General features: G+C 46.2%; 1 protein-coding gene across 2 annotated transcripts in view; it reads left to right on the top strand.

Moving 5' to 3' along the window:
* Positions 1–3,939: 3,939 nt before the first annotated feature.
* LOC132773140 (ubiquitin-conjugating enzyme E2 variant 1) overlaps positions 3,940–16,305 on the top strand; it is a 99,325-nt gene continuing 86,959 nt past the window's right edge. Inside the window, exon 1 of one of the 2 annotated variants that reach the window (XM_060772126.2) lies at positions 3,940–4,416. In XM_060772126.2, the coding sequence (XP_060628109.2) occupies positions 4,056–4,416 (361 nt within the window). In that variant the 5' untranslated portion in view covers positions 3,940–4,055. The remainder of the gene's footprint in view (positions 4,417–16,305) is intronic. The other variant, XM_060772123.2, reaches the window with a different exon arrangement.

The following is a 16,305-nucleotide window of genomic DNA, read 5'->3' as shown; positions in this document are numbered from 1 at the left end:
AAGACAGCAATCTGGGAAACCAGCTTGAAATCATCTGGATAAGAATCAAGGGAACTGGGACTCAAAAAGATGTCGTTGTAGGCGTCTACTACAGACCCCCAAGCCAGGAGGAAGATCTTGATGAAGTCTTCTGCCAACAGTTGACCAAACAGGCACAGAAAAGAGATGTAGTAGTCATGGGCGATTTCAACTATCCCGATATTTGCTGGAAAACAAACTCGGCCAAGAGTACAAGGTCCAACAAATTCCTCGCTTGCCTTGCAGACAATTTCATGGTCCAGAAGGTAGAAGAGGCAACAAGGGGATTGGCTACTCTTGATCTCATCCTAACAAATGCGGAGGACCTGATCGATGCGGTCGAAGTGGTAGGATCCTTAGGGGCAAGTGACCATGTGCTCCTGCAATTTGAGGTACAAAGGAAGGCCGAAACTAAGACAAGTCAAACCCGCATTTTGGACTTTAGGAGAGCTGATTTCCAAAAAATGAAGGAAACGCTGAGCAGCATTCCGTGGACACAGATACTAAAAGACAAGGGAGCTACGGATGGATGGGAACTTCTCAAGAGTGAAATACTCAAGGCGCAATTGCAAACCGTGCCAACAAAGAGAAAAAATAGGACAAGTGCAAAGAAGCCAGAATGGATGTCCAAAGAACTTCTAACTGTGCTAAGACACAAAAGAGACATGCACAAGAAGTGGAAAAAGGGAGAAATCACCAAAGAAGAATTCAAACAAATAGCAAACACCTGTAGGGAAAAGGTCCGCAAGGCTAAAGCAAAAAACGAGCTCAGACTTGCCAGGGACATTAAAAACAATAAAAAGGGCTTCTATTCTTATGTCAGTAGAAAAAGGAAAAACAAGGAGGCGATAGGACCTCTTCGAGGAGAAGATGGGGCAATGCTGACAGGGGATAGGGAAAAGGCAGAACTACTTAATGCCTTCTTTGCCTCGGTCTTCTCACAAAAAGAGAGTCTTCAACCTCAGCAAGATGGAGTGGATGAGGGATTGGAGGACATCCAACCCCAAATTGGGAAAGAAGCCGTCCAGGAATACCTGGCCGCTCTTAATGAGTTCAAGTCCCCAGGGCCAGATCAACTACACCCCAGAGTATTGAAGGAACTAGCGGAAGTCATTTCGGAACCATTGGCAACCATCTTTGAGAGTTCTTGGAGAACGGGAGAAGTTCCAGCAGATTGGAGGAGGGCCAATGTGGTCCCAATCTTCAAGAAGGGAAAAAAGGATGACCCAAACAACTACCGTCCGGTCAGCCTCACGTCGATACCGGGCAAGATTCTGGAAAAGATTGTTAAGGAAGTGGTCTGCAAACACTTAGAAACAAATGCAGTCATCGCTAATAGTCAACATGGATTTATCAAAAACAAGTCATGCCAGACTAATCTGATCTCTTTCTTCGATAGAGCTACAAGCTGGGTAGATGCGGGGAATGCCGTGGATGTAGCGTACCTGGATTTCAGTAAGGCCTTCGACAAGGTCCCCCATGACCTTCTGGCAAGGAAACTAGTCCAATGTGGGCTAGGCAAAACTACGGTGAGGTGGATCTGTAATTGGTTAAGTGGACGAACACAGAGAGTGCTCACTAATGCTTCCTCTTCATCTTGGAAAGAAGTGACGAGCGGAGTGCCGCAGGGTTCCGTCCTGGGCCCGGTCCTGTTCAACATCTTTATTAATGACTTAGATGAAGGGCTAGAAGGCATGATCATCAAGTTTGCAGACGACACCAAATTGGGAGGGATAGCCAATAGTCCAGAGGACAGGAGCAGAATTCAAAACGATCTTGACAGATTAGAGAGATGGGCCAAAACTAACAAAATGAAGTTCAACAGTGACAAATGCAAGATACTCCACTTTGGCAGAAAAAATGAAATGCAAAGATACAGAATGGGGGACGCCTGGCTCGAGAGCAGTACGTGTGAAAAAGATCTTGGAGTCCTCGTGGACAACAAGTTAAACATGAGCCAACAATGTGATGTGGCGGCAAAAAAAGCCAATGGGATTTTGGCCTGCATCAATAGAAGCATAGTGTCTAGATCTAAGGAAGTAATGCTACCCCTCTATTCTGCTTTGGTTAGACCACATCTGGAATATTGTGTCCAATTCTGGGCACCACAATTCAAGAGAGATGTTGACAAGCTGGAAAGTGTCCAGAGGAGGGCGACTAAAATGATCAAGGGTCTGGAGAACAAGCCCTATGAGGAGCGGCTTAGGGAACTGGGCATGTTTAGCCTGAAGAAGAGAAGGCTGAGAGGAGATATGATAGCCATGTATAAATATGTGAGAGGAAGCCACAGGGAGGAGGGAGCAAGCTTGTTTTCTGCTTCCTTGGAGACTAGGACACGGAACAATGGCTTCAAACTACAAGAGAGGAGATTCCATCTGAACATTAGGAAGAACTTCCTGACTGTGAGAGCCGTTCAGCAGTGGAACTCTCTGCCCCGGAGTGTGGTGGAGGCTCCTTCTTTGGAAGCTTTTAAGCAGAGGCTGGATGGCCATTTGTCAGGGGTGATTTGAATGCAATATTCCTGCTTCTTGGCAGGGGGTTGGACTGGATGGCCCATGAGGTCTCTTCCAACTCTATGATTCTATGATTCTATGATTCTACACACACACACATCACAATTTCCTTTCCAAATCACAAAGGATTGCTTAATTATAGAAACAACAGTGTTTTGTAACATGTTATGTTACTTGAGTACTGTAAACTGGGCGGACTGTGAAGTGCCAAGAGATACAAGGTCTCGGTTTTGTTGCAGGCTTCATGAATTGTGATTCAAAGCACCTTGGGGCTAAGCATTCCTCCCTTTGTCAACTTCCCTACAAAAATCTAGACTCGTATTATGCCAGAGAACTTCGCTATGTCAATATCAGTTGAGCCAATCTTAATGTCATTTAACAAATGAGCAGAGAAAAAAGATCAACATGACATCCTGGAATGTTTATTTGAATCGAGAGAAAAATCTGTAACAGAACTGGGCTCAAGTCTATACAATGCCATGTAAATTACTCCTTGGGATACCATATAGGAGTAGTTTATTAATGCTCAGATGATAGGTCATTTGCATACAAAATAAATAAATAAGGTGCCATAAAAGATTGTTTGTTTTTACTGTAGGAAACTATTCTAGTTTAAGATTCCCAGTAGGATTGACTGGGACCAAAATGATGGATAAAGCATAAAATAATGAAACCCTACTCATTTAATGTAGTGGTATTTTAATACATTTTCAATGACTGAGTTGTTTAACCCTTAATTTGAAGAAAGAAAAATAGCAAGGATATGACCCAACAGAATAATTTGGCACCCAACTTGGCCAAACTGCAAGTATCTGAAACCACACATTCAACTGAATGCCATTAAATTGCCTGATGTCTGATCCCAACAGACCATCTGGAGGACCTGGCGATTCCTAGGATGAAACCTTTTGTCAATACTATAGGTGTTGTGAAAAACACAATGAAGGGAGGGAGGGAGGGAAGGAAGGAAGGAAGGAGGGAAGGAAGGAAGGAGGGAGGGAGGGAAGGAAGGAGGGAAGGAAGGAAGGAGGGAGGGAGGGAAGGAAGGAAGGAGGGAAGGAGGGAGGAAAGGAAGGAAGGAAGGAAGGAAGGAGGGAAGGAAGGAAGGAGGGAAAGAGGGAAGGAAGGAAGGAAGGAGGGAGGGAGGGAAGGAAGGAGGGAAGGAAGGAAGGAGGGAAAGAGGGAAGGAAGGAAGGAGGGAGGGAGGGAGGGAGGGAGGGAGGGAAGGAAGGAGGGAAGGAGGGAGGAAAGGAAGGAAGGAAGGAGGGAGGGAGGGAGGGAGGGAAGGAAGGAGGGAAGGAGGCAAGGAGGAAAGGAAGGAAGGAAGCCCACAGCCTCGCCCAAGCGGTGGGCGGGGCTTTGAGGCGCGTCCCCGACGCTCTCCGCTCTGCCTCTCTCCCTCTCTCGCCATTGGCCGAGGCGGGGCGGCCTGCCATTGGCGAGCTCCTCCTCCCGGGTGGGCGTGGCCTCCTCCGCCTGACGCTCCTTTTGGCCGGACGCCGCCGGAGCCGCGAGTGGCCCGCGATGCTGCTCCCGCCGCTGCCGCTGTTGGAGCCCCGCGGCGCCCCCGAAGCCCGAGCGGCGGGGCCCGAGATCCTCCTGGGACAGGGACAGGCCCAGCCCCGCGAGCAGCGCGGGCGAGAAGGCGTCGAGCAGGAGACCGAGGAAGAGGAGGAGGAGGAGGGGGGCGAGGAGCGGCGGCGGCGGCGGCAGCAGCAACGAGGCCGCGGCGGGGACATGGCCGGAGGGGCCGCCCGGAGAGGCGCGGCAGTAGCAGCTGGAGCGGGCAGCGAGAGCCCCGAGGCTGCGTCAGCCGAGAGCGCCGGTCCTCGTTGGGGCGCCCAGCACGCAGGAGCCCGGGAGCTAGCCGAGCTCTACTCCCCCGGTAAGAAGACAAGGAAGGAAAGAGGGCTCTTGGTGGGCGGTTGCCTCTGGATGGTCAGCATTTGCCCCTTCGCACGTGGGGCATGATCAGTATTTCCTATACACACACACACACATATCTATGTATATATAGGACATTTCTTGTTCATCCCTCATGTGTGGAAAAATGTCTGTGTGTGGATATACCAGGCATGGGCAGTAGGCAGCTGCAAAGCCAAGGCGTCAAGAGGGCCTCTGAGCATGTGCAGAGTGCCGGCTCCCAGCCCACATTATGGAAGGACAGGCTATTAGGGATTGTGGGAGTTGGAAGTCCAGAACACCCAAAGGGCTGAAGTTTGCCCATGCCTGGGTTGTGTGTGTGTGTCTATATACAGAGAAAGTATATTTCTTGTTCTTCCCTCATGTATGAGCCACAAAGCCAAGGCGTAAAGAGGGCCTCTGGGCATGTGCAGAGTACTGGCTCCCAACCCACAGTATTATAGAACAGGCATGGGCAAGCTTCAGCCCCCCAGGTGGTTTGGACTTCAACTTCCAGAATTCCTACCGGCTGTTGAGAATTGATGAAGTTGAAGTCCAAAACACCTGGACGGCTGAAGTTTGCCCGTGCTTGGGTTATGTGTGTGTGTGTATATATATACACACACACACACAGAAGGAGAGAGAGTACATTTCTTGTTCTTCCCCCAAGTATGAGCCACAAAGCCAAGGCATAAAGAGGGCCTCTGGCATGTGGAGAGTGCCAGCTCCGAGCCCACAGTATTGTAGAATAGGTATGGGCAAACGTCAGCCCACCAGATGGTTTGGACCAACTCCCACAATTCTTCCTGGCTGTTGGGAATTGTGGGAGTTGAATTCCAAAACATCGGAAGGCCTGAAGTTTGCCCATGCCTGGGTTGTGTGTGTGTGTCTATACAGAGAGAGAGAGAGAGAGAGTACATTTCTTGTTTTTCCCTCATGTATGAGCCACAAAGCCAAGGCATAAAAAGCGCCTCTGGGCATGTGCAGAGTGCCAGCTCCCAGCCCACAGTATTGTATAACAGGCATGGGTAAGCTTCAGCCCTCGGCAAAAGTATGATAGCTGTGACCCAATGCCGAGACAGCTCAGCGAGTGAGAGACGCAGGTGCGATGGAGTTGTGGCAAGATAGCTCACCAGAAAAAAAAAGGGGGGGGGGGGCAAAAGCCAAGCATAATGCTTAAGGCTATCCGGATATTGTATGCAAACACGTTCAAATATGTTACATCACGTTCAAATATGTTGCATCTTCGCTTCTCTAATTCTGACCCGCACCATGCAACCAGCATTGGGTCCCAGCTGTCATACTTTTGCCCAGCCTTCCATGTATTTTGGACCTCCACTCCAACAATCCAACTCCAAAAAAGTTGAAGTCCATAACACCAGGAGGGCTGAAGTTTTCCCATACCTGGTGTGTGTGTGTGTGTGTGTGTGTGTGTGTGTAGCCGCCTTGAGTCCCCTTCGTGGTCGAGAAGGGTGGGATATAAATATAGTAAATAAATAAATATATAGAGAGAACAATTCTTGTTCTTCCCTCATGTAGGAACCAGCTCTGGATTCAAACTCAGGGCTCTCTAGATCAATAGATAAGATAAAGTTTTCCCCTGATGTTAAGTCTAATCATGCCAGACTCTAGGGAGTGATTCTCATCTCCATTTCTAAGCAGAAGAGTTGGCGTTGTCCATAAACACCTCCAAGGTCATGTGGCTGGCATGACTGCATGGAATGCCATTACCTTCCTGCAGAAGTGGTTCCTATTGATCTACTCATATTTGCATGTTTCAAACTATTAGGTTGGCAGAAGCTGGAGCTAACAGCAGGAGCTCACCCCACTCCTCAGATTCGAACCGCCGGCCTTTTGGTCAGCAAGTTCAAGTTCAGCAGCTCAGCCATTTAATTCACTGTACCACAGGGGTGGATTCACACCAGAACTCCTTAACACAAAGAAATATATATGAATATACACACATACATACTGTATAGCTGGGGTGGGTTGGCACCCAGTTCTCTTAAGCACTGGGGACATTATCATTTTTTGCCTCCTTGATCATTTCTTGCCTCAGATGGGATTCACATCTATTAGTCCTTTGCACATGGGTGTGCATGTGTGTATGTATCCAGACAGTCCCTGAGTTATAAATGACTCACAGTTAAGATCAGGGGTAAAACAATAGGAAGTGAGAAAAGTCTACCCTTCTGAAGGGAAATTCACTCCTGAAAGAGTTATCATCGTGGGGAAAAGGAGCCTCCACTGAAGCTTTCTCACCAATCCTTGAAAGTGAGGGGAAATCTTCTGAACAGGGGCACAGACAACAAAACAAAAGCCACAGGGGTGTTAACTCTTCCCTGTGCTATCCAAGAGAAGTCTACAGGCCTTGTAAAAGGTCTGGGAAGGGATTCACACTCGGGACTCCTTCACACACAGAACATTCTCGTTTTTCTCCTTTGGTCACTATAGAATGAATGCAGTTTGACATCAGTTTAACTGCCATGGCTCAACAATGTTATGGAATTACTGGTTTTGGTGGTTTGGTGAGGCTCTAGCGCTCTTTGGGAAAGTTCATGTCCCTTATGTAAAAGGGCAAATCAGTGGAATGTGCGGCCTTGGTGTGTGGTATAGTCTCCTTTTTCTGGAGGTTTTTAAGCAGAGGCTGGATGGCCATCTACCAGGGGTGGTTTGATTGTGCATGGCAGGGGACTGAATTTGATGACCCTTGTTGTTTCTTCCAACTCTATGATTCTAAACTTTACTATTTGATAATTTTAAAAATATATATTTTCAAGCCGTGGATAGCTGAGGCCACAGATGCTGAGTCCACGAACGTTGAAAGCCGATAGTTCTTATTGCATTATGATGATGATGTCCCATGATTTCATGGTGTCACAGTTAGTGCTCTTCCTGCCCTCTTCATTCTCACAACAACCCTGTAAAGTAGGCCAACTGCAAAAATAGTTGTTTAAAGGCTACCCTGGTGAGTTTCATGACACCACTTTAACTACCATGGCTCAATGCTATGGAATCTTGGGAGCTGTAGTTTGGTGAGGGACCAGCACTTTTGGGCAGAGAAGTCTAAATGCCTTGTTAAATAAACTACAACACCCAGGATTCCATAACATTGTGTCGTAAAGTGGTATCAAACTGCATCAATTCTATAGGACCGGGATTGTGGCACAGCTGGCTGAGTGTCAGCTGCATTAAGATCACTCTGACCAAAAGGTCATGAGTTCAAAGCCAGCCCGGGTTGGAGTGGGTTTCCAACCAATTGTGTGTAGCCTGTTGTCGACCTTTGCAACCCGAAAGACAGTTGCATCTGTCAAATAGGAAAATAAGGTACCACCTTAAAGTGTGAGGAGGCTAAAGTAACTGATTTATGAGGCCATAAAGAAGACTCCAGCAAAGCATTCCAGCGGGGAAGCATGTGGGGAATGTGGAAGTGCTTCATCAGCGTCACAGATGGACGATGAAAGCAACAGCTCCCCCGGCGGGCAGAAAAAAGTTAAATAGCCTCTGTGTACGTCAGTATATGTTTGTATGTCAAAAATGGCATTGAATGTTTGCCATATATGTGCATACTGTAATCTGCCCTGAGTCCCCTGAGGGGTGAGAAGGGCAGAATATAAAAGCTGTAAATAAATAAATAAATAATAAGTAAATATAGTATTGATGCATCCCTATTGGTTGCTTAAGTCTGGTTTCCCTGCGTGGTCACTGCAATTTACACATATATGGTAATATCCGGCGCTCGCGCCGGCAGCAACGGAAAGTTCACGAGATTAAAGATCCGTTGGAGCAGCCCCTCCCGCCCCCCTCTCCTCTATAAATAGCCCTCCTGAGAGGCTGCGGTCAGTTCTTTCAATCCGCGCTAAAAACGGCAGCATCAAGGAAAGTAAAGGGATTTGAAATGAGTACAACTTCTTTCAAGAAATGTGCTTTGTGTCCGAATAAATATCCGGACAACGATGCTCATCCACATTGCCTTGTTTGTTTGGGAGAGGGGCATCTTTCCCAACCATGTGAGATTTGCAGAGCCTTTACGCCGCAAACTAGGAAAAATAGAGAATTACGATTAAAAGCGGCGTTATATGAACAGGCTTTGCTTCCTCCAATAGAAGGTACCTCAGATAAGGCCGATCCGGCTCTTAAGAAGAAAAAAGTTATAAAGTTAAATAAGATAAAAGCCAATAAGCCCTCCGAGAGAGGTGAAGTGGCTCTAAGTTCTCAGACAAAAAAGCCTCAGAACCCCTCTAAGGAGGGAGAAATGGCGTTGCAGAGCCAACCGCCCAGTAAAATGGCGTTACAGGCTCATGAAGGGGAGAAGACTGAAGGAGCGATCCTTCAAATACCTGCTGAGCCGGGTCCCAAGGCCGCGGCGCAAGCGACGGCCTCGGCAGTGACGCCAATCCTGGCTCAAGGGCCCAACGATGCCGTGGCTTCGGTGTCAAGGTCCCTCTCCTCTCCATCTGGGACCTTGCAGATGACTCCTCGACGCGCTCGAGGCCGTGCTCCTTCCCGCACTGCGTCCAAAGATGGCGGACGCCGGCGTCGGAGCCGCTCGGCGTCGAGACCTACAAGCTCCTCCTCTGACTCCACCTCTAGCTCTAGCTCCTCCCCTTTGAGGAAGCGAAGCAGAAAAAGGAGGACCCAGGATAGCCCAGGGAAAAATCCACATACCAAAGGGATGTGTATGCCTTGTCAGCCTTTGCCTAATGGCGCTAATCAAGGAAGCCAGGATTGGAGGACTGGGAGTCAGAGTGGCCTTAGCCAGCCAATGCCTCCACTAATGTCATATGGGGGAATGATCCAAGGAGGTCAACCCCAGTCTATCCATCCATTTATGGGTCAAGGAGGAATGGTTCAAGGAAACCAATTCCAGCCTTCCCAAGTGTTTGCAAACCAGACGGGTATGTTGCAAGGTGCACAGTTTCAGCCCCCACATCCGTTTATGTGCCAAGGGGGTTTCTGGCAGATGGCCCCGAATGGACAGATGCTTTATTGTGGAGCACCAATGCTTGCGCAGTGGCCCCCATCTAGCAATAATATGCACACTGCATCCTCTTCTGGTCAAACTCAGAAAGGAAAGAAACATTCGACTAAATCTAAGAAGGGTCATACCCTTGCTTCTGAGCCAGTAGTTTTGCAAGACCAGCTGACACCTCTTATTCAGTCTGAGGTGCAGCAAATGGAAGAATGCCCATCCTCTGAAGAGGATGTAATTATTCAGGATAATTATGAGGAAACAGAGCAAGATGCTCTCAATGAAGAATACTCTAAGTTTGCATCACTTATAAATAGAATGGTTCGCGCACTTGACCTTCCAACTCCAAAACAACCAGAGTCAGTGGAGGACCCAATGTTCCCTGCGGACCAGCAGGCATCTGTAACTTCAACGGCACTTCCAGCGCTACCTTACCTTTTAAAACTTACTAAGTCAGCTGAAGGCTCCCCTTCATTGGCCCCAGCAATCCCAAGGAAGGTGGACAACCTTTATAGGATTGATGTATCCTCAGCAAGTTGGATCGCAAGACCACCCGTTCCTAATACGGTCATAGCAGAAGTAGTGAATGGTCAAAAAGGCAAGAAGTTAAATCCCACGCCTTCTGATAAAGAAGGAAGGAAAGTAGATGCTATGGGTAAGAAGGCCCACATGACTGCTGGACTCTTTACTAGGATGGCTCATTTTGCAACTTATATGAGCGCTTATCAGACTCATTTATGGAATAAGGTGATTCCATATATAGACCTCATTCCAGAAAACGAACAACGATTTCCACGGGCATTCCACTCAGAAGCTCTGCTTTTGGCGAAGTTCCAAAAGGACTTCGCCAAGCATATGGCTGAAACTGCAGGAAAACTTTTTAGTAATGCTACTTCAATAAGAAGACATGCTTGGCTACGTGCATCAGCTCTGTCCGAGGAAGGGCGCACTTTAGCGGAACACTTACCTCTCCATGAAGACGGCCTCTTTCATCCTACAACTGATGAAAGACTGAAACATAATCAAGAAATGAAAAAGACTATGCAGATATATGGCTTCCCAAAACAAGGATACTTCCAACAAAAACCTAGATGGCAGTCATCCCCATCTTACTTCAGAAGAAATTCTGGTAATTTTTATGGAGGCCAGCAACGACAACGTGTGCTTCCGAACTCTAAGCCTTATGTTCCACGGAAACAAACCTATGGGCAAAGAAACAAGTTCCAGCCTTACCAGAATAAGCCCAACCGCCAAGGGGGAAACAAGCAGCGTTTTTGACATTCCCACTATAGTCGATGAGGAATTTAGTTTACCTACTTTAATACCTTCTGTTTCTTTACAAAGTTGTAACTTTACTGTTTGTAAGAATCTAAAAACTGTTAATTCAGATTTACCTTATTTTGGGGCACGTTTAGCCCCTTTCTATGATGCATGGTCAGGTATAACTACTGACTCCTGGGTGCTTCAAATTGTTAGGTCTGGCTATTTAATTGAGTTTGAAGATTTGCCGCCTGTGGGTCTAGTTAAGACCACGTCTCCTTCTCCTGCTCTTTTAGAGGAGATTGAAACTTTACTGTCTAAAGGAGCAATAAGTCCAGTATCTCCATCAGCATATGGACAATGTTTTTTCTCCCGTTATTTTTTGATATCTAAAAAGGGAGGTGGCTTACGCCCAATATTGGATTTACGAGGGGTGAATAATTTTATTAATTCTAGAAAGTTTCGTATGGTTTCATTGAAGATGATCCTTCCATTGTTAAATAAAGATGTTTGGTTTGCATCGGTCGACTTAAAAGATGCTTACTTTCATATTTCCATTAATCAGCAACACCGTAGATACTTAGCCTTTAGAGTCGGTAATCAGGCCTTCCATTTTAACGTTTTGCCTTTCGGATTGGCTACTGCACCGAGGGTGTTTACAAAATGTATGGCCGCAGTGGCAGCGTACCTCCGCACATCTGGAATAACGATTTTTCCATACATTGATGATTGGCTGATTGTATCGAATTCGAGAGAGAGACTCCTATCGCATATCGACAAAACGTTGTTTCTCCTCCAGTCCTTAGGTCTAATAGTGAACTGGGAGAAGTCCAACCTCGTCCCATCAAGGCGAATGCAGTTCATCGGAGCACTCTTGGATTCGGAGACTCAGAGGGCGTACTTACCCGACGACCGATTCAAAAAACTGCAGGGTCTTATACTTCAAATTGTAAAAAGAAACGTCGTAAGGGCCAAACAGATTCAAGTAATTTTAGGGCATATGGCGTCGACGACTGCGGTGACTCCACATGCAAGACTGCATTTCAGACCCCTACAGTCCTGGTTCCTGTCGGTTTTCAACCCATTGTTACACAGTTCCAGTATGCACCTATCTTTGCCTGTGCAACAACGCGAGCACCTTTTATGGTGGACGGAACGCCACAATGTTTGTGTTGGCCTTCCCTTTCATCAACCCAAGCCTTCCAAAATCCTAACAACAGACTCCTCACTCACGGGATGGGGAGCACATGTAGATGGGTTAACAACCCAAGGGACATGGACTTCTGTAGAGACCTCTTACCACATAAATCTTTTAGAGTTGTTAGCGGTAGAGAAGGCACTGAAGGCTTTCGAACCAATTCTAAGGCATCAAGTAGTCCAACTGGTAACAGACAATACTACAGTAATGTATTATGTAAACAAACAGGGAGGAACCCATTCACGGGGCTTATTAGAGATAACACTCAGGGTGTGGAATTGGTGTATAGACAGGAACATTCATCTCTTGGCAATACATCTGCCAGGGGAGCAGAATGTGTTAGCGGACTTTTTAAGCAGAAATCCCCTCACCTGCCACGAGTGGACTCTGAACAGGCAGGTTGTAGCTCTACTATTTCGAGCATGGGGCAGACCAGAGTTAGATCTATTCGCTTCGGCCCAGAACACACAGTGTCATCTGTTTTGTGCCAGGAACTGCCGAAAGCTGATGCCCAATTGTCTGGGCGATGCGTTTCTACTGCACTGGGGAGGGTGGAAGGTTTATGCGTTCCCTCCGTTTCCCCTCATACATCGGGTGGTGTCGAAATTAGCCCAGGACCGGGCTCGGGGGATCCTAGTTACCCCGTGGTGGCCCAGACAACCTTGGTTCTCCCTGGTACTGGAAATGTCCCAGAGAATATTCAAACCGCTTCCTCAGAGGGAAGACTTGCTAACAGAGAAGGACGGCCAGGTGTTATACCCGGATGTCCAGAAATTGAAACTAACAGCTTGGCGCATTTTTCCAGCCCAGTAAAGTTAATTATGGAAGCAGCCCAAAGACAATCCACGAGAAGGTCATACATCTATAAGTGGTCAAGATTTTCGAAGTTTGTTCAAGATAAAGGGGAAGATCCCATTAAGGCTCCAACTTCTTTGATATTAGATTTTTTGGCCCACTTGGTTGATTTGGGTTTATCATGGTCGTCTTTAAAATGCTATTTAGCAGCATTATCCTGGTTTAGGAGGAAGGCAGGCTTGCCTTCATGTTTTAGTGACCCGATGGTGTCTCAATTCATGAAAGGCTTAAAGAATCTGAGGCCTCCTGTAGCACCAATCGCTCCTTCATGGAGTTTGGAGATAGTACTTTCGGCCTTGATCAAAGCCCCTTTTGAACCGTTGGCGACAGTGGATATGGCATATTTGACATGGAAAACAGCATTTTTAGTTGCTGTAACGTCAGCACGTAGGGCGGGAGAACTGTGTGCCCTTAGGTGCGATGAGCCCTATACGAGAATACATAGAGATAAGGTGGTTTTAAGACCTGATATATCCTTTCTACCGAAGGCAACGAGCAGGTTCCATATGTCACAGGAAATTATATTACCAGCCTTCTTTCAAGATCCAACCTCTTCTTTAGAGAAGAATTTGCATATGTTGGATGTACGTAGGGCTCTAGTATATTATATAGATAGAACCAAAGGTTGCAGAAAGACAACTAGGTTATTTCTGAAATACAGGGAAGATTCTGTGGGACTTCCTGTTTCCTCACAGAGGTTTTCATCCTGGATTGTCTCGACCATTAAACTTGCTTATCAGTTGTGTAGGAAAGACTTACCTTTACAGGTTAAGGCGCATTCTACAAGGGCGATGGCCGCTTCGACGGCGTTTCTGAAGGGAGTTCCACTTGACACTATCTGTAGAGCAGCCACTTGGTCCAGACCAACGACTTTTGTGAAACATTACAAGTTGGATGTACAGTCGAAAGCGGATGCGGCATTTGGTAGAGCGGTGCTTTTCTCGGCTGTGGCATGACGCCCTCCGTCCGGGTTGCAGGTTAGCAGCTCGCTAGTCTACCATATATGTGTAAATTGCAGTGACCACGCAGGGAAAATATGGGTTGCTTACCTGTAAACATAGTTTCCCTAGTGGTCACCTGCAAATTTACACAACCCGCCCTTCCTCCCCTCCTGTAGTTTGTCATGCCCCAGCTCTTCTGCTTGCGATTTTAGCGGCGGAAGAACTGACCGCAGCCTCTCAGGAGGGCTATTTATAGAGGAGAGGGGGGCGGGAGGGGCTGCTCCAACGGATCTTTAATCTCGTGAACTTTCCGTTGCTGCCGGCGCGAGCGCCGGATATTACCATATATGTGTAAATTTGCAGGTGACCACTAGGGAAACTATGTTTACAGGTAAGCAACCCATATATCCTCCAAAGGTTAGGTTGACCTCTGTAATCACTTATATGCATATGACTTCCGTTTAAAGAAGGTGAGGTTTATGGTGATATGCATGCGCATAATCTAGAAATCATGTGCTTTTTTGACCTTAACATGCTAATCTAATTGATATGTTTCCTGTAGTAAGTTGACTGTAACTGGATGGCAATAACTGTAATTTCGCAGTCAGTATGCGAGGTGTGGCTGTATGGCTTAAGAAGGCAGCAGAAGGCGTTATGATAACTAGGGTGCTCATTACAGGGAATTATAATATGTAATACCAAATTGTTTTCTTAAGACATGTTGTGGCCATTCTTAAGCTTGTCATGGCTGTTCTTGCCGCCAAACACAACAATTTTCCAGTAGTCAAACAGAAGTAACCACGTCCTGCCATTCAAGACTGTTTATTGTGACTTCGTTATCTTGTTGAAGAGCCTTCTTATCTGCTTCAACTTGGCAAATCTTTTGCCCTGGAGGTTTGCCAGAATTTCCTCATGTGTTTTATAGAGGTGGTGTTTGGCATATTTATTCCAACTGGCTATTGGTGGCTGGGGCTGCATCTACACAGTAGCATAGATACAGGATGATACCACTTTTAACTGCCATGGCTTTTGGCAAATGGCATTTATAAACTTTTGGAAAACACCTTTAGGAGATCATAACTTTTTAAAGAAAAGCATGACGTTTCAGAGAAGAGCCAAAAACCCTTTAGAGTAGAATCTTCTGTTGTGGTATACAACCAGATGTGTTATGCCTGGCAATGGTTTCAGTTGTTAGACTGAATAACCTGTTGTCTCAGATCTGTTAGGAAAAGAGATTTTGCCAGTGCATAAAAAACAGCAGTGCTTCAGACATATTTTTCAGTTCCCGTGTGTTCACACACACACACACACACTTGCTGTATCTGCCACGCATTGCTGTGGCCAACTTTCCCTCCCTCTTTCTCCCCCTTCCTTCCTTCCTTCCTTCCTTCCTTCCTTCCTTCCTTCCCTCCCTCCCTCCCTCCCTCCCTCCCTCCCTCCCTCCCTCTTTTTCTTTCCCTTCTTCTTTCTTCCTACTCTACCTGTTTCTTTTCTCACTTCCTTTGCTCTTTGGTTCCACCTTCCTTGTCTCTTTCTTTCCTTCCCTCCCTCTTTCTCTTTTTCATTCCTTCTCTCCTTCTTTCCCTCTTTCACTTTTTTATTTCCTTCTCTCCTTCCCTCCTTCTTTCCCTCTTTCTCTCCCTCCTTCTCTCCTTCCTTCCTCCCCCCTTTCTGTGTATGTGTTTTGTGTGTGCATATATCTGTGTATATATTTGTGTATATGTGTGTATATGTGTGTGTGTGTTTGTGTACATATGTGGCTTTGTGCATGCGTTGTAATGTAATTTTTTTTGGCTTTTTAAGTCCCTTCCGCTGTATTTTTCAGTGCTTTAATGAATGATAGTCACTCGGTTGCCTGATAGGTGTATTGTGTCCAAATTTGGTGTCAATTTGCCCAGTGGTTTTTGAGTTATGTCAATCCCACAAACGAACATTACATTTTTATTTATATAGATATCTCCCATAAAATGACTTATTTTATATCATGAACTCAAGAGACATAAATGAAGTAGACTTTGATAAAATAACATATTTGGTTTATTCACAACCTTCATGTGTCCAGCATACACAGGAAAACTTGTAAGTCCAGTTTCAGATATGTTTGAGATAATTTTCAGTGCCATCCAGCCAGGGCATCTCTCAATGTCCATCAACAGGTCACATAGACAAAGGAGAGAGAGAGAGCGCGCACGCGCATGTTGTCTGCAGCCCCCTTTATAACTTCTCAGAAATCATAGAATAAAGGAAGCTGTATACCAGAACATACATACAGGAAACAGTAAGTAACAAGATCATAGACAAACAGATAGCAAGGGAAGGCTTGATGAAGGTTGTCATTTCCAACAATGGCTCAGTACTATGGAATCTTGGGAGTTTGTAGTTTGGTGAGACACCAGCACTCTTTGGTGTAGAAGGCTAAAGACTTCGTTAAACCACAACCCACATTATCCTATAACATTGGTCCATGGCAGCTAAAGTAGTGTCAAAATGCATTCATTCTACAGTGTAGATACACCTTAGGGTAGAAGTATATATGTATTGTTATCCACCCGAGCCCTCTGGTTAGGTTGGGCTTGCAAGTCTCAGTGAACTCTCATATTGATACAACTAGAGGTAAATATGTGGCCTCCAAGACTGTTTTCCTAG

This window comes from Anolis sagrei, chromosome 4 (genome assembly GCF_037176765.1).
Source record: "Anolis sagrei isolate rAnoSag1 chromosome 4, rAnoSag1.mat, whole genome shotgun sequence".
Classification (NCBI taxonomy): Eukaryota; Metazoa; Chordata; class Lepidosauria; order Squamata; family Dactyloidae; genus Anolis; species Anolis sagrei.
The sequence above is the reverse complement of the archived record's forward strand: the minus strand, read 5'-3'. Positions and strand labels throughout refer to the sequence as shown.